The sequence below is a fragment of the Sparus aurata genome, chromosome 4 (genome assembly GCF_900880675.1).
Source record: "Sparus aurata chromosome 4, fSpaAur1.1, whole genome shotgun sequence".
NCBI classification, from domain to species: Eukaryota; Metazoa; Chordata; class Actinopteri; order Spariformes; family Sparidae; genus Sparus; species Sparus aurata.
The window spans coordinates 29,503,849-29,526,016 of NC_044190.1; the positions used below are offsets into that span (position 1 = coordinate 29,503,849).

At 40.0% G+C, this 22,168-nt stretch overlaps 2 protein-coding genes across 2 annotated transcripts; both read left to right on the plus strand.

Moving 5' to 3' along the window:
* The first annotated feature begins 862 nt into the window (after positions 1–862).
* kifbp (kinesin family binding protein) lies at positions 863–7,341 on the plus strand. Its single transcript, XM_030414422.1, has 13 exons — positions 863–1,366; positions 1,836–1,934; positions 2,319–2,398; positions 2,848–2,906; positions 3,125–3,249; positions 3,517–3,610; positions 3,904–4,016; positions 4,422–4,571; positions 4,870–4,944; positions 5,626–5,788; positions 5,932–6,106; positions 6,192–6,377; positions 6,470–7,341. The coding sequence occupies exons 1-13, from the start codon at positions 911–913 to the stop codon at positions 6,606–6,608; spliced, it is 1,914 nt and encodes a 637-aa protein (XP_030270282.1). The 5' UTR covers positions 863–910; the 3' UTR covers positions 6,609–7,341.
* Positions 7,342–14,527: 7,186 nt separating this feature from the next.
* srgn (serglycin) lies at positions 14,528–22,112 on the plus strand. The gene is made up of 4 exons (XM_030415438.1): positions 14,528–14,716; positions 17,150–17,291; positions 20,845–21,071; positions 21,179–22,112. Exons 1-4 carry the CDS (start codon positions 14,662–14,664, stop codon positions 21,277–21,279), a joined length of 525 nt encoding a protein of 174 aa, XP_030271298.1. The 5' UTR covers positions 14,528–14,661; the 3' UTR covers positions 21,280–22,112.
* Positions 22,113–22,168: the final 56 nt, after the last annotated feature.

Sequence of the window (22,168 nt, forward strand, 5' to 3'; positions counted from 1 at the left end):
TTTTACTATACTTTGGTGTTAAAATGTATACACTCAAACCGTTAAGCTGAGTGAATGTATTTATTAGTTTTGTATTTATTTATTCAACCTTGAAAAAATATTGAGGATGTTTACAATGGTGGTTAGACACAAAACAGTAACAGGCTTAGTATGATCAGAAGTAAAAACAAACAGGGTAAAAACAATAAAGCAGATTAAAAATAAATGACTAAAAAACTGGTAAATTTACAGCAGCTAATAATGAGAAGCATTTATAATCAAATAAAACAAGATCAGGATGAGGACTTCAAATAGCCTAAGTGGCAGTAAAACGTTTAAGTAGAAGGCCCTTTGCAGATTATTCTATGTATACAGTGCACTGTAAGGAAATTGTATTTTGACCTAATTCTGTTCTGACTAATGGAATCTGGAGCAACAACCTGAGTACCACGATTATGTGAGTTGAAAGTTAAAAGGGATGTGATATAAGGTGTAAGCAACTAATGAAGATTTTTAAACTGTTTGACATTTGTTAATTTCAGCAGTACTTTTTGCACAGTTTCAAATTAATACGGAGCGATTCAACATCATCGAAACCAGTGGTGCATTTATGATTCAGATCCTCAACTTGGTAAAAGTAGTAAAATTACACAATAAAAAAATAGATCAAAACATTTAATAAAAGTCCTGCGACTAGAGAAATACTATGAGTAAATGCAGTTTAAGAGTTCATTATGCAAAATGGTCCACTGAAATGCAAGTACACAAGTCTGCAACCCAAGTCAAGTGCAAGTACTGTACAACTTTTATTATTATCATCATCATCATCATTATGATGATTATTATTATTATTTGAACAGGCAGAGGTAACCAGGAGGTGGCAGTAATGCATTTTTAATGGAGCCAGTTTCAGTTGAAGAAGAAGTCCAACATGGCGTCCCTCAGCAGTGATGAGTGGAGAGCAATCTGCGACAAATTCACCAACGCCCAAAACCTTACTGATGTAGAATCACGGAAAGACCCAGACAACGACCCTTTCCGCTCCAAATACAAGGCCAGAGAGCTCCTCCGGGAGATTTACTGCTCACTGAAGAATTTCGAGGCCGGGGACGGCGAAGAGGACAGCGGCGGTGAGAGCGGCGACCAGCGGCCGAAGGAGCCGCCTGTGGACGGGCAGAGGGAGGATGTGTTCGGGCAGGGCTTCAGCGGCGACTCGCCAGCCGGGCTGCGGGCCGCCAAACTCGGGGCTGTGGAGTACTATCTGGGCGTCAACCATGTCGACACAGAGGAGCTGTCAGCCGGCCAGGAGCATCTGATGAACTGCATGAAGCTGCTGGAGAGATGCAGAGTTTCGTCCGAGAATGTGTCGCTGTTCATCCATGTCAGGGTAATGTTGACGTTTGCTAGCTGTTAGCTCCAGTAATGACATAAAGCTAATTGTCAGTCAGCTAGCTTCTTCTAGTCCCTTACATAAACTTCAGGTTATATGGGTGAAGCTAGCGTAAGGTGCAACCAAGATGTATGCTTCAATGACTACAACTGAGAGGCCCATGACAAACTAATTGAATATAATGTTGTTACACCCTCACAAAATTGGAAATGACATCATCAATAATGCCATTTCTGGAAACTGAGTGAGTTTTGTAGGCCTGTTTGTACCACCACTCTCCTTCTGCATTCAGTACAGCATACATGCTATATATTTTCTACATATCAAACTGCCATAATTATTAACATGAATCAAAGTCAATCAGATCCATCAGGATGATTATAAAACCTCAAGTGCATAGCTAAGCATCCTACAGTAATATTAGATCATGATGTAATGCTGATCAGCTGCTGGTTTGTGTGTTCAGAACCAGTTGGGCATCCTTTGGGCAGGCCGGGATGAGACGGAGACGGCTCAGGGATTTCTCGAAACAGCAGAATCCATCTACCAGCGTTACATGAAGGAGGTGAGGTTGCTTTCCTGTGTGATTGTTGAAGCTGCGGTTGTATTGATTGACTGATTGATGACAGAACAGGAGAGACTGCAGCAGATGAAAACTGTCACTCATATGTGCTACGAACAGGGCTACAGACAAACTATTTGCCACCAGGGTGACTTTCAGAATGAGCATTTAATTGTCTCACAACTCGTCCATGATCTGGCAATGATGATAAGCTGTACTACGCTTAACTCTGTGATGAGTGGTAAATTGATATTTTTGCTAATTGTCAGTTTCCCTCAGCATCAGCAGGAGGAGTTGTCCCATAACTGTAATCTACCTGTCTGTCAAGAGCCAGGACCAGGACCTCACCATCAACCATGTGTGTTGTGTTTCCCTTTGTTTTTCCAGGATGGAAGTCCTCCCACTGATATGACAGAGTACTTTACTACTGAGGAAAAGCTGCTGACTCATCAGGAAAGGACCAAGAGGTACTGTATCCCCACACACGTTTACATTTACATATTTCCTCCCTGTTCATGTTAACAATCTTGTTCCAATGTCTACATGATGGTGCTTATTCATGTAATGCTGCTGGGGCTGGTATAGCTTCTGATTCATTTGTTCAAAGATGTGTGATTGTAATCTCCCTGTAGAAAAGTGAACAGGATGTTGTGATTTTAACATTTACTTATTCAAACGCGAGAGCAAAGAAAACATAAATGGCAGATATAGACCTGTGTATTTCTGCATAGGAAAATAGAAACTTTCAAGGTACAGGGTGATTCTATTGTCATTTTTAAAACAAGGGTCTTAAGAAATAAATAAAAAGCGACCTCTGTGGTCATCCATGTATACATTCTTGAGTTTACGAGGTGCATTCCTGCCCTCTTCATATACCCATTGTCTTTTTCACACTTTCTCCAACTTCCTCTCTTAGGTTTGAGTTGGCGTACACCCACACTATGTACTATCTTGCTCAAGTCTACAAAAACCTTGGTGAGTCCAATCTTTGTTCTGTCAAAGACTCGAACAATAAATGGATTATTTCTCCAAAATCCATTAACAGTCATTTTAATCTGATTAGGAATCTTCTGAAGTTACAGTATGTGCATTGATTCATATTCATCCCAGCGAATGTAACGAAGCAGAGTCTTTATATGTTAATGTATGTATTTTTTTGATGATAGTTATAATAACAGTGTTTTGTCTCCCAGGTGAAACTGAGCGCGCTGCCACCTACTGCCACAGCACCCTGCAGAGACAGTTACAGTTGAACCAGTTCAGTCCAATGGAGTGGGCTCTGAATGCTGCTACACTTTCACAGTATTACATCACTAAGGTGGGGCTTGGAGGGATTTAAGTAGGTTGAAAGCAGTTGATTTAAATCAAAAAAGGATTTAGCATGTTGCTTGAAAGTTTACTCATGATTACGTATTTCATACTTGGCAAATAGTCAGATCGTTCTGCTTACATGGGAAGAATAGTGTTCATAGTAATCATATATGCTTTTTTAAGATCTGTTCTAGAGGTTCACTAGGGCTTTAGTAGTACGTTTGTTTTTTTAAAATGAGAGGTGTGTGTCTGTGTTTGTGTTTGGGGTTTCCAGGGCCGATACATGGAAGGCAGACACTGCCTGGCAGCAGCTACTGTCATATCAGGTTTGGCAGGAGAGGTTCCTTCTGAGGCCGCAGCACAGGAGAGTAAGTATCTGTCCATTTATCTTTTAATTAGTATAAATATTTAAAAAGCATACCAATCGGCTTGTTCCTTTTGCACTCTGTATCCCCAATTAATTACAATGACAGGAAAGAACTGTCTAGCAAAGTCTTCCTAGAGTTGTGCAACAAATCCTACCTCCCATCCTCAGTATTTCCATCTATTCCTCTTTCTGACTCCTTCCCCTTCACTTTCTTTCCCTTTATCCAGATATATCAACCACGTATTCTGTCTCTTGGCATATTTTGACATCTTCTTCTCCTCCCGTCTGACCCAGGTGAGACAGAGTGTGAACGCAGGGAACAGCTCAGACAGAAGCGAGCAGAGATCGCGAGATGTTGGATCAAATACGGTCTCAACCTCCTGCAGGATGCTAAGAAGCTGCTAGAGGTACTGCATGGTTGTATGTGTCTGGGCATGTTTGTGTGGCTTTTCAGTGTTTATAAAATCTTCATACTCGAGTGCAAATAACGCCACTAAGTCCCAAGTTTGGAGGTTCAAGTCCACAGCTCCCAAGGCTGAAGGAAACAGCGCCACCCACAAAAGATTTGGCACCAAAAGTGTAGTACCAAAGATGCTGCTTAAATACAAGAATTTGAAGGAACACCACTTTAACTCTCTTGTTTTTCTAATGGCCAAACCTTGATGAGCATGTTCGTTCATGAAGAGTATCTGTACATCTGTGTGTTTACGTAACTAAGTTACTGTTTACCTGTCTGCGTGCTTGTGCGTATCTCAGTCTAAATAATTGTTTCTCTTTTTTTAAAATTTGCTTACATGTGTGTTTGTCACCAGGACAACATTGGGGAGCTGGATAGTGATCGTCAAGAGGAGTTGAAGAGAGCGAGAAGACGCGAGGAGGAGGAGGAAGAGAAGGGCAGGAAGAGCGCTCTGCTGTTTGGCTCTGAAGACACGTTTGACTCCATTGCTAGCCTGGAAGAGAAGGTCTGCACGCTGTGTCTTAATTCTGTACTTGTGCCACTAGTAATGGTTTTTTAGATTTGATTATTTGTGTCACATATCATGTTGGACTGCTACTTGTTGTCAAAAATTACCATCATCTCTGTGTCAGTTGTAGCAGAAATTGTTTGCTGTTTTTATTATGTTTTAGTAATACAAGAATCTGATGCGACAGTGTTATTACTTATATCAAAACAAAACTCAATGTAGGACAAATAAACACATATCAACAGAGGGCGCCATTCTCATAGATGGCATCCAACATCTGCTTTCTGATTTCCAGGTGCCCTGTTTGTTGCCACTGGACTTCACTGAGGCCAGAGCTGTATTTCTGGTGGGACAGACTTATGTCACACAGGTACACACACACACACACGCAGACAACGCTCACCAAAACTAGGTTGATATAATCAACTTACACTCTTATACAAGTAAACAGACAAATCAGAGTTCGATAATCCTGTGTAGCTGAGTTTGAAGTCACCATTTCGGCAGATAAGTGAACATTGAATATAATTGAACAAGAAAAACAAATGTTCACAAAAAAATCAGGCTATACCTTAATAACAGAAATACTTAAAGCATTGGTTTTTATGTTCTCTCCTCCCAGTGCAGTTTGTAGTCCATGACGTCCATGGTGATAATGTGTGTGTACAATCAAACGTGACTGGAGATGACACATCGAAAATGAAACTAAGCAGATGGTTTAACAAAGCTAAGCTAAGCTCAGGATGTTTTCAGCTACACTGGTGCCACTCAAGAATAAAATGTACACTGGGACGTCAAGGATACGATGTTATCTAAAATAGGGTGTTTAGCTGGTATTAATGGCAGAGTTAATAATTTTGTTTGGAGAAATTGTGATAAGCGTACAAAAACAGGTTTTCTTAGCAGTGGATGAAGGAGAGGAGTCCGTCATTCTCTTCTCCACCCAGGCGGGTATACATATGGAAAAAATTCCCCAAGTCACGATATATAGTTTCAACTCCATAACACAGAAATCTTTCTCTCCTCCCTATCCTTTCTTTAACTCTTGCAGGCCAAAGAGTACTTTCAGATGGACGGTTATGTTACAGACCACATAGAGATTTTGCAGGATCACAGTTCTATGTTCCGGGGCCTGGCTTTCTTTGAAGAGGATCTGGAGCGACGCTGCAAAATGCACAAAAGAAGAGTTGACATGCTGGAGCCAGTCTGCAACGGTACTGCTCTAACTTTACTTTTTTATTTTGTCTCTAAATATTTTCAGATGAGGGAAAAAAAAAGGTAACTGTCAGTGTTCAACATGAATGTCCACATAAGGTGACATAATTGTTCAACCTTCCCTCTCTCTGTTTCTGTAAAGACTTGAACTCCCAGTACTACCTAATGATCCGCAGACAGATGATGTTTGAGTTGGCTGAGACCTACAACGAAATGATGGACCTCAAACTGACACTGGCCAACAGACAAGCAGACACAGAGTCCCTGGATAACCACACCATTAAGAAATTCAACTCTCTCTGCTCCGCCTCTGCCAAGTGAGTGTGTATGTGTGTGTGGACGACCCGTGTGTCCCTGCGCATCTACATTTATGCAATCTAAATCCTTTGCTATCCTCTGCAGATACTTCCAGATGTTCCTCGACTCTCTGTGCTCTCCAGAGGGGAAGTCTCCGGAGCACCTGGAGGAGGAGGTGCTCAGACCGGCTCTGGTGGCCCGCTTCAGAGTGGCCCGACTCCACAGCCAGCTGATCTCCTCTGTACCCACTATGCAGCTCGACAATCTCAACAGATCTCTGGAAAACTACAAGTATAACATACATTTGTTCATTTATTGTGATGCATCTGAATACTTTCTGGGTGTGTTCTGACCGTCACTTTCCTCCCCAACCTGTTGTCTAGATATGTGGTGGAGTACTGTGATGCCCACCCTGAAGCAGTGGCCGCCGTGGAGACGGAGCTGGAGTTGAGCAGGGAGATGGCCGGCCTGCTCCCTCTCAAAATCAACCGCCTCAAAGCACGAATGGCTGAAAACAACTGAAGACAAAATCTAACACCTTACAGTCGATGGACACTCCCATCAATTGGAGAAACTGGATTATGGATTGTCTTGCACATATGCATTTGTTATGGCCTTTTTTTCTTTTTTTTTTTGTAATGTGAGACTGCTGCTTTCACAAGACCTTTTAACAGATCACGTGCTGTAAATATGTGCTCTCGTCTGTGTGTACTTGTGTGGTCAATTTACACTTTAGTTCAGGTGGTACATCAAATATACACTTATATTAATATGAAAAAGTTTAATCTGATTCGTACTTGTTTTTTTTATTGTTAACCATATTGGTTTTCGTTTAATGTGGTTTTGCTTCAGCACACTAAAAAATTGCTGTCTTCAGCTACTTTATATCTCTGGTGGTAAACAATAGGCCGCCAGAGCCACAGATAGTACCCATGTGAACTGTCAGAAACATCTGTCATTAAGTGGACTTGATAATCTGCATGATGCCAACTAAATCTAGTTGAATCTGTGTACTTTCTTCCTGTCTAAGGAATCGCAGTGTCATCGTGTTTTGTCTACTGTAGATATTGTATGAAAGGATAATAAACTAAAGAAGTAATACACACTTTAGTCGATACCAATGTGTGCTTTTTTTTTTTACTTGCATTAAGAAGCTGTGTGTAAAATGTGTCTCGTCCCTCTCTTGTTTATCTCCATGTAACAGGAGCGCAGAGTTGATTTAATGGCTGTGAAGTAAAAGGATAAAATCATCTCAGTTTGTGGCCCAAGAGTAGTGTTTTTTTTTCCAGGCTAATAAATTGCACGATGCAGAGAAATGTCTCAAATGATGTCAGTCAGAACCAAATTACCCCTTAAACCGACTGTGACGGACTGTGTTCAGATGTTCCATAAAGGTTGAAGTACATCTGAGTGTACGTCTTTTTTGTCAGTTATGTGTCTCTCCAACTGTTTTACCCTCCATTGCATACAGTGTTGCGTACATTAACCACAGTGTGTAGTTGGGTAAAAACAACAGATAAAGGAACATTTCATAAGAAAAGTCGTGAGCAAGAAACACAGTAGCTTTCCATGTTAGGTCCCTGATTTTTAAACTCTTGGATTTTAGTTTGTTGGATGTTTTTTTCTTTTCTTTTTTTGATGTGGAGAAGGATTTGCAAACAGAGGTCAGATGTCTGACCTGGTGCATGACCGATTTTCCAATTAACCATGAGTTCATGCAACTGTGTCCGACTTCCTCTCTGAGGGCATTATTGCGTTGTGGTTAAGCTGTACATCTGCAGGCCAAGTCTGGTGACACAATACTGACAGGAATAATCAACATCATAGCTGCCCAAGTGTCCTTAAAGGTGCACAACTCAGAAAATTCAGTATTTAGTGAATAAAATAAAGAAGAATACATTTTTAAAAAGCGTCCTCGAGGGCAATAAACAAAAACAAATGTTTTATTTTTATAGTCATGAAAATGAAGCAGTGAAGATTTTTCTCTTTTATAATGTTTTCCCCCAAACAACACGGTGCAACTTAAATTATTTATTGTGTAATGCCTACAGACAGAAGTCAAAGGATACTGAAACATAAAAAAACAATTCAGATTCTTCTGTACACACACCTAGGTAGTTTTTTATTTTAATTTGTCTTCATCTCCACCCATGTGAGTGTTAATTATTCCAAAATCTGAAACAGGTCATATCTCTTCATCTCATAAAGGCTTTATTACAGTAGTTTTTTCCAATAAGAAATGTGTAAAAGGTTCAATAATTAACACCCCCCACCCCAACACACACACACACACACACACACACACAGGCACGCCAGTCAAAATACTGACTGTGATGTTAATTGCTGTTATAAAACTTCTATGGCTTCTTCGTGTTATGGAAACAATTTCAGTGCATCAAAACCTGCAGTGCCTGCTTTCATTTCTGCTCCCACAAACTCTCTGATGCCTGTCAAAACGTGTACCTGCTCAGCACCAGACACTTGAAACCAGCATGCTGCGAGCTGTGCCAGCAGAGTTAAGTGCAAATCCCACACTTACACTGAATACACATACAGACGCCCTGAGTTCGGAATACATTCGTGTTCATATTTGAGTATCTAGGCGGAATGTCAACAACAACTTCCAGAAGATTTATTTAGATTTGAACTTTTTTTTCTTTTTGTCGAATAATTCAGGTGACCGTTTATCGTTACACTTCATATCAGACAGGTTGTGAAAAAGCATTTAAAGCATGGAAATGGAGTGAGTTTAAATCTTGTCCCTAATCCTATTTAACCTTTTAGCCTTGGACCTTTTTGCGATTGTTTCTGACGCTGTTTGTATATGTTTCTTGTATGTCTTATCTCTGCACTTATTTCTTCTGCTGTAAAAACTTCCAAAAAAGTAACTGGGACATGATGTCAATGAGATTACCTTATTAAACTTTCACGGCACTCAGCAGAGCACATACCTCCGCCTAGGCCCAACAGTTGCCTTTAATTTAATCAAATCCAATCCAGTGTCAAACTCGATAGCACTGTGTCAGTGTAAATTTTGAACCATAACTGCTTGACCATAATTTAAGATCATCAGATTAAGGACCTGAGCTAAATTGTACTACTGTTAATATATACCGACTACCTAAATACGTTTGATTATTTTCATCAAGATCCACACATTCTTCCCCGAGAAATTGACAACAATTTTAAAAAAAAAGCTCTCTAGAAATTAAAGAAAGTGAGAAAATCTCTACGGGGTCTAATCTGGGCAGAGACCCATCCTTCATCCAAGTTTCATGGGAAATCCGTTCAGCGGTTTTAGTGTAATCCTGCTGACGAACCAACAAACCCAGCACGCAAGTGAAAACAGAACCTCGTTGGTGGAGGTAATAATGGTAATGATAAAGATAATAATCTTCAGGTAGATGAAAATGCATATTCTGTCCACTGTTTCACATTTCGCAACACTTGAATCAAATGATGGCGGTATGTTGAAACTGTCACATCCTGATTCTGAGGTACAGCTAAAGCCACTCATAGTTGCTCAAATTTGTCTGGTCTTACACATTATTCTAGAGAAAAACTGTCAGAAGAACTGAAACATCAGCTTATTATGGTCATAAGTCACTGCTCCACTTCCCCTCACAGCGGTCTTGTGTGCAGTTCGTTGCGATGAGCCTGTTGTGTTTGCGAATATGTTAACGACTGTGTGTGAGGAGAGTGCTGCCTCCACCGCCATAAACTCTGGTTACCCAGACAATAGACTTGAATGTGACAGGGCGGGGATGGAAACCAAGTTGACTATAAAAGCTGACTTTTTATAGATGCAGTAGCACCCTGGTGAGAGAAACACAAATACTTATCGCACATGATGTGTCAGATATAAGGGATTATATTGGCACTGTAGTGTTTTTATATCGCTTGAGTGTTGAGCGCTTGAGGGGAGGGAGAGAGAGTGTTTACTGGAGACTCATATGTGTAAGTGGGTAAATGTGCCTCATAAATGTGTCACTCACATAGTGTGTGTGTTTGTGTGGAGGCGAGGCTGGGCAGGCTAGTGTGTCATTTCCTGCAGGAAAATGATAGCAACTGATGCTACCACTTCCCGCACGATACCAATGTGTCAGCTGAAACTAACAGTCCTCTCTCTCTGCGGTTCTTCTACTCTTCTCGTCTGTCTAATGCACAGAATACACAGGCATGAGAACACAGAGACCAGCTGTGGAAGTAACTAATTACAGCTACTCAGATTACTGTAGTTAAGTCATTTTTTTTTTGGGCTACTTGTACTTTTATGAGTATTTTTTCAAATCTGTCATTTTACACGTACTTAAGTACACATCACACCATCTAATCTGCTTAGTTGCTTTTAAAATCATGACTGAGTACTGAGTACAATTTGATTTAATATCCGAAACTTTCCTCTGCATTTTTGTAGCCACTAAGACTATCACAAAAGAGCCAATGAAAAACCGAAGTCTGGAGTTTAAACTGAAGATTTACGAAACAAAAAACCCTTTGATTGAATGCTGAATTGTAATACTTTGTACTCTTACTTAAGTACAATTTTAACTCCAGTTGTTTAACTTGTATTTCAGTAATATTTCAGTGGTGTTACTGTGCTCGTACAGATTTTCAGTACTCCACCACTGACAGAGACACAGTGGAAGAAGAAGATGACGAAGAAGATAGCAACAGTCAAAGCGAAGAATTTAGTTGTCTGTCGTACAAGAACTCAACAAATATTTGTCAGTAAAGTATCACAATGACACACACACACATACACACACACACACACACCACACACACACACCCACACACACACACACACACACACAGATCACTGGGTCAGACAGAACCAGAAAAAAAGTCGGCCACACGTCATAAAACCACAGTTATACTCAGCGTATTGTGTAGTGTGTGTGTGTGTATGTGTGTGTGTGTGTATGTGTGTGTGTGTGTGTGTGTGAGTACGTCTGCATACGTAAGCAGACCACACAAGGAAGGAGATGACATGTGAAAGCGCATTATGCAAGATAGGAAAACAAAGAAATGATGGAGAAAATCCCAAATTAACTGATGATGAGAATCTGGTTTTGCTTCTGTTTAACGCTTCTCTCAAAAAAACAAAAAAAAAAAAAACAGCACTATCTGATTGTCAGTTTTGCTCGTGTACACTAAAGAACATGCTGTGCAGTATTTGATAACCATTTAGGGTGGAGTGAGATGCCGTGGTGTGATATATTAACCTGTATGACACCAAACCACAGAATGTATCAGCACAGTTCTTCCCCTCATGAGAATGTGGAGCTCAAAAACAGTTCTCGTAACTGACGATATCAGCGCTCGTTAGCAGCTCGGTAGTTGAGCCTGCAGACCCTTCAGCAGGTAGATGTTGTGCAGACGGAATGCTGAAACAGAACTTTGTTTGACAATCAAATCGAATTTGGACAACATTTTTTCAGTTTGCTGTCGGTAAATACAGGAAGCTGAGGATATCATCCCGTTAAGCAAATTAAATTTTGACCAACTGTTAGGGTCCATCTACAAAATTGGGTTTGATAATTTCATTTATTATAGAAGGGATGTTTTCAGTGAAGGGTTTAAAGAAGCAGATACTGAATATTTTTAGTTATCCATCACAGTATACAGGCAGAGAGGACCTGTTTTCTAATGTAGGCACCAAAGAAATGCTGAGATTCAAGAGATGTTGAAGCTTCCTTTTACTACTTTTGAATCAACAGTTCCTTTTTTTGTTTTCCTGTGTGTGTCTATTATCACCCCCTCATGACGTGAAATACCGCTGCTTATCTAGAATAACCAGTTTTTTCTTGAAAGACTTAAAGATAAACGCCTTGCTGCAGATGTTATCTGCTGCTCACTTGGTTTGCTTGAAAAAAGAAAAGAAAGAGACGCTAAAGAAAAATCATGCAGGGACGGAGTGTACTGATGCAAACCGTGCCTGTGTTTTAAATATTGATCTCCTTTTCAACACCTGAATTTCTAATATGAGATGTTTTTATGTTTCTGAGGGAAAGCTGCTTTGAATCCTAAAGGTTGATATCTGAGTCTCCTGATCAAGGAAGGAAACAAAACACTCTGTTCTTCTTATTCTACTCTATTATCCTCCTTTGACAGAAATCATTAAACGTCCTAAATATCACATGCACATTGCACCATATTGTTTTCAACATGAGCTACAACTCTATATTTATGTTATGATGTCCTCCTTTTTTCCAGCTTCTGAGGCCCAGGTGCTTCTTGAGTCATATCTGAGTCATCATCAAGAGAGTTAATCTTATAAATACAATCGTACGCCCGAGGCAGCGGAACATCCCACATGATGACACCTGAAAAGTCTCAACTTGTGTTTATCGGGACAGTCTGACATCACAGGAAGAAAAACAGACAGTGAGATGAACCTATTTTTATATGAAAGCCGTCTGATCGTGTACATGTAATTATTTGCTTTGATCATTTTTGTCGCCTACTGTAAATGTGCCACGTAACCCTACTTTAAAAAATATGTATTTTAAAGCTGCATCGAGAAAACTGCGTCTCCTCGAGCTGACAGGACCGGCTCTTTAAGGATTTCTCTGTCTTGATTGGATAAAATGGGCAGGGATACCGGAAAATGAGACTTCTCTTTTACAGCATGAGCAGAGAGAGAAAAGACACGGGTGACCCAACACTCTATAACATTGATTATTGTTACAGAATACAGAGCGATTTCACACGCACCTTATTAAGAAAACAACACTTACAGCAGCGTTAACTGTACATCTTGTTTGTAAAGCACTTTGTTAATATGTTTTAAAAAGGTGATTTTATTCAAATGTGTATTATTATCAAGTGAGTCAAGGAAGTACTTCAATCTTCTACTAAAGTAAAAGTAGTGATACCACAGTGTAAATCCTGCATTGGACAGTTTACCTGAGTTTAAGAACAGAAGTATTAGCAGCAGTGATGGAATGTAACTAAGTATACTTACTTATGAACTGTATCTTAGTACAATTTTTAAGGTATTTGTGCTTTACTTTGTGCTACTTTATACTCCCACTCCACTACATTTTGGAGAAAAACATTGTCCTTTTTACTCCACTACATCTATTTCTAGTATTGACTTTAATTACTGGTCAATTTGCAGACCGCATCCTGCATCAGAGCCAAAGCAGAATGGCAACAGTAATCAAAAAATGCTGAATATCAGATTCAATATTGATGTCATACTTTCACTTTTACCCAGTTCATATTTTAACATCATGCCTTTACTTTCAATCAGATATGACATTTGAGTATGTTTTACAACACTGATTAGCAGCGACATGCACTTAAAGTATTATAATCCAATGACTCATTCTGATTCAGAGTGTGATATTTATCATTTTATAATATTGGAACGTACATCCGTTCAATCGGAAGAGTATTTAAATTTGCTAGGGAGCCAGTTTGAACTACTTTACACACTGCTTTGGTAATTTAATCTATCGAGTACATAAAATACAGCACATTTTATTTATTAAGTTCTTTTTTTTTTGCAAAGTGACCGACACTGAAGGCAAATAAATGAACAATCGTGGAATAATTGTTCACTGGGAAGTAACAAAAACAGTAAATAAAGTTACAGAACTAGAGTAAATGTACTTGATTACATTCACCCCTGGGCAAAGAGGAGCACACATGCATGCATTCATAAATCTGCAGGACATGTGGAGACACATACAAGGCACGAATGCACACAATGAAAAACAAGTGCGGACACACACACACACACACAAACACAATGATAGCTACACACTGGCACACACCCATCCAAACATTTACACACACTGTGAGGAGATCTCAGGAGATGAGGCTGTTGCTGTGGAGTTAGGGCTGAAAGTATTTTAACAATAAAAAGGCTCCTAGACCTGCAGGTACTTTCCCACACATGAAAATAGTTTTTCTGTGTGCGTGTGTGTGTGTGTGTGTGTGTTACCATCTGAATCTGATGCTGTTAATTGCTGCTAAATGCTTTTGTTTCTCTGACTCTGCCTGCTTTTTTTTTTTTTTTTTTTTTGTCTGTTCTACCAGAGAGAGAAAAACAAAGCAAGAATAACGAGGTGATACACAACCAACGCGGAGAAAAAGCGTAAAATGCAGCTTAGGAGAGCAAACTCAATTGAATACAAGTGAAAGCAGATGCTCTCACGGATATATCGTCCCCCTTATCGCGATACAAAAGGAGCCCGCAGCCAATTAAGACCAATTGTCGCTTCCTCTGGGTCGTTTATCAGAGAGCTCATGTTGAATCTCTGGCTGCAATCTTCTGGTATTTCCTCAGTCGCAAAAGCTGATATATGATAGTTGAGGGCTTGCAAATGCAAAAGTTTCCACTGAGGATGTTAAGTCACTTTCGTATAGCAGAAAGAAAAAAAGAAAAAAAAAAACTTCAGGAAACCATGACGCAGTCGGAGGGCTGAGCTCCTCTCCAAGAGAAGGGAGTTCGCGTTCTTCTGACGGGGTTATTTCTTCAAGACGCAACAGAAGCGAGAGTCTGGAGAGCGGTGACTTTTACATTGTGTTCTGCTAAAGAAAAAAAAAGAAAAAGACAAAGATGAGAGTGATCCTGTTCTTCGTTATCTCCTGCCTCGCCTTACATAACGGGAAGGGTGAGTCGACTGTTTTGCTGTGTTATCAGATACTTTAGGACTCCTGGTGAGGAGATGGATGGCGCAGTAGATTTAATGTGGAGGTCAAAAACACAGGTTGTTGTAGAGACCAGTGAGATCACTGACTTGTCTACTGGGACACCCAGGTCAGAGTGCCCCAAACTGTGGTCTGAGGGCCCATTAGGGGTCATTTGACTGTGAGGGAAGTGACTATGAGCTGATCCACTTCAGTTCTCCTGTCAGCGCAATGTGATTACCGTCAGTGGCTGTGACTCACAGGTCTCTGTTTCTGCTCTCTCCTACACGTACTACAGCTGGAAAGCACACATCTATAATATTATTTTTAAACACTCTGAGGTTCATTGTGGGGGGAATATGTGGGAGTCCCTGTCTGGTTGGGGTTAGTTCTTATTAAATCGGAAAGGGTAAAAGGCGTTTCAGTTTCCAAGTGCGGTTTCATGTGGCTTGTTGGGCACTGGGAACACTTCAGGGGGCTTTTTGTGCGCTCGAGTCGGTTCAGCGATAAAGAGAAAGGAAACTACATGAGGGAACTCCAACAAATGGGGAAAAAACACAACAATCTTTTTATATGTTTCTAGCTGAAAATAGGCTGCTAAAGTGATACCAGTAAATAATGTTTAAAACACTAATACATGTAATATATATATATATATATATATATATATATATATATATATATATATATATATATATATAATATAAACTATAATAGTGTTATAGACTCCACCCTAAAGACTCAAAGTTTGACTAACAGGCTTAATAATAAATAAAACCCTTTAAATGACTAATATCTATCCTTTGATGTGTTTTTTTATTTTTTTATTTTTATTATATCTGTACTTAGTGATGGAATGTTACTAAGTAGTCTTAAGTTAATGTGTTTTAGTTGGAGTGTTTCCAATTTCTGCAACATAAGAACAGCGCTCGAGAACACTTTGGAGGCAGATATTGTCCTTTTTACCCACTTCAGTTACTTCTTAGATTACATACTGCATTTAAAGATATTTATTTATATCCAGCCGCGTTGATAAAGATAAACAAACACAAAACACAGAACGCTGAATATCTGATCAGAAAGTCATCAAGTTAGGAAATTGTTTTTTACAATATTATATCTTCAAAAGTGACTTTTTGATACATTTAATATCAGATACTTTAAGACTTTTACTCACGTACAAGTGACTTACTAGGGCCGACTTTCATTTTAACCAAAGTATATGACTTTTGGGTACTTTTTACAACACTGGTAAAGAGATGATACACAACCACCTCTCTTTTACACACACACACACACACACAGAATGTAAAAAGGGAGCTAAACAGAACAAACCGAACTGAACTGAGTTGACTTCACGTGAAAGCAGAAGCTCTCATAAACATGTCGCCTTCTTGCTGCAATACAAACAGCAAAAAGCACTTAAGACGGTTGGGATCTGCTTACAACACTGCTGCTTCTACAGGATCTTACATCAACTAGGTCTGGTAGTGTTACACACTCTACTTAAAGGTAGCCTAACCATCAGTATCTAAGCTCCAGTTTGATCAGTAGGATTGAGGATTAAAACTGAAAGAGTAAACTTTCACCTTATTTTATTGTAGGTGTCACATAAAATGCCCAATGTAAGATATATATGACACAAACCAATTAGGCCCTCTGCCTTCATAGCGCAGCTCTTCCTCTGTCACAGGAAGCCACCCATCATAAAACACCTAAATTATATTGACACAACTGTCAGATATGAACGGTCTGTATGATAGATGGTGGCAGATTACCATCAGTGTGACGCAGAAATATCACACCAACTTCTTAGAAGAAAAACATTGTCTATGCTTCATTCGTAGTTGGTGTTTTCCAAGAGCCATGAAACTTTTTTTATGTGTGAACAATGCCCCCAGCTCAACACTGTAGTCAAAACAGGAAATAGGGAATTTTTAAGGGAATAGTTTTTTTTTGTCTTTTGTCGTTGCAGCATTCAATATATCCATAACAGAACTAACATCTATCACTTTAACCCCACGTTCAGGTGATTACCATGAATTTTGTTTTATGTAGAGCGTGTAATGTTTGCTATTTTTCTTTCTGTAAATGCGTTTAGCATCAGATAAGCTCATGACCAGCTTTCTGTGATGTGAGAAGAAAGAGCCATGATGGTGTTACTTCCAGTTCTGACACATTATGGAAGAGAACAGCTCTGCAGCACGTTAGGCCAACCGTCACTTTGCCCTGTTGCAGAATACTGTTGTAATATGCTGTAGCACTCCAATTAAGGAACTAGTAAACCCTAATTGTCTCACCGATCTGATCCAGATGAGCAACCCGATGTTGCCAAAGTAAAGTCTTGACAGAAGAAGTGTTGCATAAAATGCCGCATGAGAAGCGAACAATGAAATTACTTTTCTTTCTGTCTCCAGGAGCGCCTAAAACTGCTGTGTATAAGTATGTGAGATGTAACCCTGAGGGCGACCAGGCCAACTGTGTGACTCTACAAAGTCCAGAAATGGAGTGGAGTCCAGAACTACCAGCCAAACTGCCCGCCTCAACCGCACAGTATCTGTAAGTACTCATGTGTGTCTCTGAGAGTGCGCAGGCTTTAAAGGTGGCAGTTTACTTGCTCAGAAGAAGGTGAGAGCGTTTCAGTCGGAGTGAGTTCACGCCACTGTCACAACAGCCGTCTTTGTGATAACATAGTATACCTCTGTCAGATAAATGCAGACTTTGAATATAGAAATGCTGATGCTGCATTGGATGTGTTACCTTGGTTAACACAGCTCAGCAACACAACCTCTGTATGTGTGTACTCATGTGTTGTTTGTGTATGTGTGTGTGTGTGTGTGTGTGTGTGTGTGTGTGTGTGTGTGCTTGGGAGTAAGTGTGAGGTTGGTGGCCAAGAAAAGCCAAGATGGAAGACAACGTGGAGGGATAAAGAAAGACAGAGTGAGGTCAGGGAGGTTAGAGCTGCAATAAGTAAGCACCTCGTGGTCTATTTCGTTTTGTCACAGAGCACTAAAGGAGTTTGCACAACGCAGAGCCGTTGATTGAGTCATTATGTGTCACTGCACTGAAGGGTTATTTCACCTTAACGTAAACATGATTTTAAGACAGATTTAGAGGACAGTGGGAAAGATGGGATGACTGGAGGCGGCATGTCCCAAAAACGTAGAAAACATAGTGTGTCAAATGAGCTGTAAAGAGCAGTGCAATGGTAACTTACTTATGATAAATATCAACATATTGTCACAATATAGGCCCACACGTTAATCTAATTCTGGTTTGTGTGTGTTGTGAAGAGACCGCTCAGCTCAAAGTGCTCACAGGAAGCATTCTGCAGACTCCCGTACAGAGGGAGTGTAGTCAGCCCATGGCGTCTTGTTGACACTGTGGGTGCAGATCCACTAATTGCATGAGTGTGCTTCACTCCACTGTTGTGAATGTACAGCATGTGTGCAGCTCTACTTCAGAGGATTATCTCCTAGATGGCTGAGCAGTGCATCGAATGTGAAACAAAAACCAGAAGCCATACTATTTTAGATTCCTGTCCGAGCTATCCGTCTTGTTATTGTTGTACCTCAGCTCAGTGAGTCTAGACCTCTCTGTGTCATTGAACACAAATAATAGAGTGTATTAACTGCAGATTCTACTTGTATATCAAAGGGAAGCTGACCTCTATTGTGAAAAGTCGGTCATTTTCATTTCCCCGTGACTTATTCTCAGTTTCAGTTAAAGTTTCAGGGTTGTGAATGAATTCTATTTTTAATAATTTGGTCGTCGAAGGAATTCAAACCATCCCTTTCATTTAGACTCTCTGCACGGATTGATCCATTTAGTTTAACTTGAACTTCAGAGGTGTAGCCGCCTGGAGTCAATAAACAACAAATGGATCCCGCGCGCGCGTGTGTGTGTGTGTATGTGTGTGTGTGTGTGTGTGTATTGTGTGAATTAGTTTTAACCATCAGTTTCCTCTTTAAGAGTTCTTCTTGACTGAAATTGATGGTATCATTTCAAATCTTTTTTGAAAAGGGAACTTTTCAGAAATCAAGACCACAAATCATATATTAACCAAATGCAGTTCTCTTAAAATATTCTAGAAATCACACAGCGTATTTTGAATGGGTCTAATCAGCTGTAGCCACATTTGAAACTCTCGAGATGACCGTTAACTGGAAAAACCCACTGACGTAAATACATGAGAGAAAAAATCTGAATGTAATGTCACAAAACAATTCGTATCATATCTTATTAGTGTATTTTTGGGTGTACAAAGAGACATAGAAAAAGGTGGATGACGGTTGGTTTAGCATCAGTAGACTGAATGCTACTCCACTGAGCCACTTCCATCAAGTTTATTTATAGCTGGTCTGATCAATAGAACCGGATACAAGTCCATCTGAGAATCCGATGACTCGATTGTGAAGCTTCTATCAACAATTCTATAAATGATCTGGTATCACAGAGCGGCGACACTGAGGGAAAGGGAGACAAGGCGTCTAGACGACAGAAGTCAAGTGGAAATGATGGTAGGAGACAGAACGAAAATTAAGATTATTCTCATGGAAGGTGTTAGTCGGAGTCTTATCTGGCCTCCTACATCATTTCAGCTTGCTTTCAAAATGCAGCAGCCTCCTCTTTTCGCAGCTCGGCTCGAACAGGAAGCCAGTGGGAAGTGTTGAGAGGAAGTGGGCTGTGACGTTTGGGTGGCTGCTGTTTCTGGTCTATTGTTTTGTATGTGCATATGTGCCATACTAGTCTGATAGTCCTGTTTGTTTTGAGTACAAGATAACATGTGAAAAAGGATACAATAACTTAGTAACTCAGTTGAAGAGTGTGATTTCTTTCTTTTAGCCATTCAATTTCAACAACGCTTCGAAAGACAGTCCGTCTACAAAGCAGGATATTATGATCAAACGCACTAAAATCAAACCAGCATAAGTTCATGCTGTTCATATGTCTCATCAGCAGTAACAGGTTAGGAGGTTGAGGGTGTTGGGTTGGCTGTTTGAAGTTCCAACAGGTGTTTTTTTATACGCTCAGGCTAATTAGACCTCTGCTGGAGGCTGGAGCACACAAACTTCACGAACCAATAAAAAATGATAACACTGTAATGCAAGACAGTCCGTACTGTTCTCAGCAAGGTTGAGCAAAATAACTGACATCACTTGTCTTTAAGTCCGTGACATCATCTGCTCAACTGATGCACACCTGGTGCAGATTAGCTGCTCCACCTGCTCCTGATAATAGTTTTAAAAGTAAAAAATCAAAAGCTAAGAGGAAAAAAAGAGTCGATCTGCTTTTAGAGAAGTAGCTTCAACATAAACAAAGCAGACTCATGTCCTGACCACCTTAAACTCAGCAGAATGATACACGTATCTGCAGTACGGTGGCAACTAGTTATTCCATTAACATATTGATTTTTTTTTTTTTTGATTTTTTTTTTTTTTTTGGTATGCTAAATATCAGAGAATATTGAAAAAAATACCTGTTGCGATTTAACACAGCCCGAGGAGATGTATTCAAATGTATTGTACAAATCATGTACGTCGACCAGAAGCATTAAAGACTCACAACTGAGAGGCTGGAATCAGTGAAATGATTATCAAATCAGACGAACTATCAAAACAGTCGACTGATAGTTGCTTTCTTTACTTTTTCTAGACAAAAAAAAAAAGAGTTTAAGGCGCGTTCACATGAACTCGCATCTCACATTAACTGAGAATTGACAGCACAGGGAAGCAGACGACATCTTGCACCTATAAGTTAAACTTCTAAAATGAAAAACATTTGCATACTAATAGATTCTGTGTTTAAAATGAGGGCGAAGCAGTGAATGATTGTCAGTAGTTCATTGAACGTTTTGCGGCAAACACATGGATGAATTGTTATTTTAAAGTATTTTTAAATGTCTAGACACATGTCTTATGGGGGCGGATGGAGTGTCTAATGTGTAGTTGGTGAAGTTTGTTGTTGTTGCTGTGCAGTGGCAGCCACCAATGATTAGGTAACATGGACCAAAGTATTAATTACAGAAGTGAAGAAGTTGGACCGCCTTCTCAAAGAGACAGCTACAACCCATTTTAACAATTTCAATATTCGACTCTTCTTCTGTTCCCAGAGAGGCAGAGCCTGTGGAGGAGGAAAGTCCAGAGGGGGAGGAGGATGAGGAGGAAGAACCGATGATGGGTCAAGAGGGAGAGTTGCCAGAGTACGACTACGGTTCTGGACAGTATGAGGGCTCCGGAGCTGAAGGCTGGCCCATGGCAGACATGGGCTTTGCAGCTGCTGAAAGTGAGACAGGCTCAGGCGAGTCCTGGACAGAGGAAGACATGAAGCTGAACAAAGGTGATTATTTTGGGGAAAAACCTTGATTTGCATGGATTCAACAGTCTTCTAGCCTCTCTTTTTTCTGCTTCATATAGTCTGATCTGTTCTTATTTGTCTGCCTGCAGATGGGAACATGATGAGGCGGTTGTTCCCGAGCAGGTCTCTGGTTGGTAAGGCAAAACCGGCAGAGCATGAGCTGAGAGAAGACAACCTTCTGCAACTGTAGACTGCACAGCAACCCACACACACACACACACACACACACACACACACACACACACACACACACACAGTCCTAAACAAGGCTAGCATCTATTTTGTTTTCATCCTGTCTCTTCGTAAGGTAAAACAAACATTGCATCACCACCTGGTGGTTGCTCTGAGATTGACAAGGGCCAAACATACAGTATATATTTGTATTTGCAGTGCTGTTGATGGGAATTATTCTCTTCAGGTTTAAAAAGGACAAGTGCAAACAATGCAAAAGTAACTGCCAAAGTAAAAGAATGGTCTGCATACGTGAGACGTAAACACACTTTAATAAAGTTTAAGTTGGCTGTGACTCGTACTTGTGCTTTCTTGTAGAAAGGATGTGTAAGTTTGACAATGCAAAAATGCAAACAAGCTAAATATGCTGAAACCTGCCTTCAAAAGTGTTGTAATACCAGTGCAATAAGATGATGCCACGCATTGCTCACTCTGTGCAGCTGTGGTTCCAAAGCTGTTTTTGTTTATGGAGCCACGAGGCCTGTGTTCCTTTAAGACACGCAAAAGACTTATTTATATTATTTGATCCCTTTGTCTGTAAAATGTCGTGACACTTTACACTTTCCCCAGGAGGGTTATGGAACCTATTTTGGGAAATTTTGGTCTGCTCACGTTTAAAAAAAGAGCATCTCGCAAACCCAAATCCCTCAGGAATGGATTCATGCAATCCTAACCACTGTGAGCTGGAATATATTCAAAATATGGAATGTGCACATGGATGCACTTCACCGTGCTCTGCATTGTCTAATTTGCATTTGAAATACTTCTATCAATAAAGGATTTATAACAAGAGTGTTCTGTTTTGTTTTCATTCTATTTTATAAAAAACTGTTCTGTTAACTTTTCTA

What these genes read in the sequence shown, in the direction of transcription:
- kifbp (XM_030414422.1), top strand. Translation starts at nt 911, where the DNA reads ATGGCGTCCCTCAGCAGTGATGAGTGGAGAGCAATCTGCGACAAATTC. An exon ending in CGCTGTTCATCCATGTCAGG is followed by an intron (nt 1,367 to 1,835) that starts GTAATGTTGACG and finishes TTGTGTGTTCAG; the next exon opens with AACCAGTTGGGCATCCTTTG. An exon ending in TCAAGTCTACAAAAACCTTG is followed by an intron (nt 2,907 to 3,124) that starts GTGAGTCCAATC and finishes TTTGTCTCCCAG; the next exon opens with GTGAAACTGAGCGCGCTGCC.
- srgn (XM_030415438.1), top strand. Translation starts at nt 14,662, where the DNA reads ATGAGAGTGATCCTGTTCTTCGTTATCTCCTGCCTCGCCTTACATAAC. An exon ending in GCCTCAACCGCACAGTATCT is followed by an intron (nt 17,292 to 20,844) that starts GTAAGTACTCAT and finishes TTCTGTTCCCAG; the next exon opens with AGAGGCAGAGCCTGTGGAGG. An exon ending in AGACATGAAGCTGAACAAAG is followed by an intron (nt 21,072 to 21,178) that starts GTGATTATTTTG and finishes GTCTGCCTGCAG; the next exon opens with ATGGGAACATGATGAGGCGG.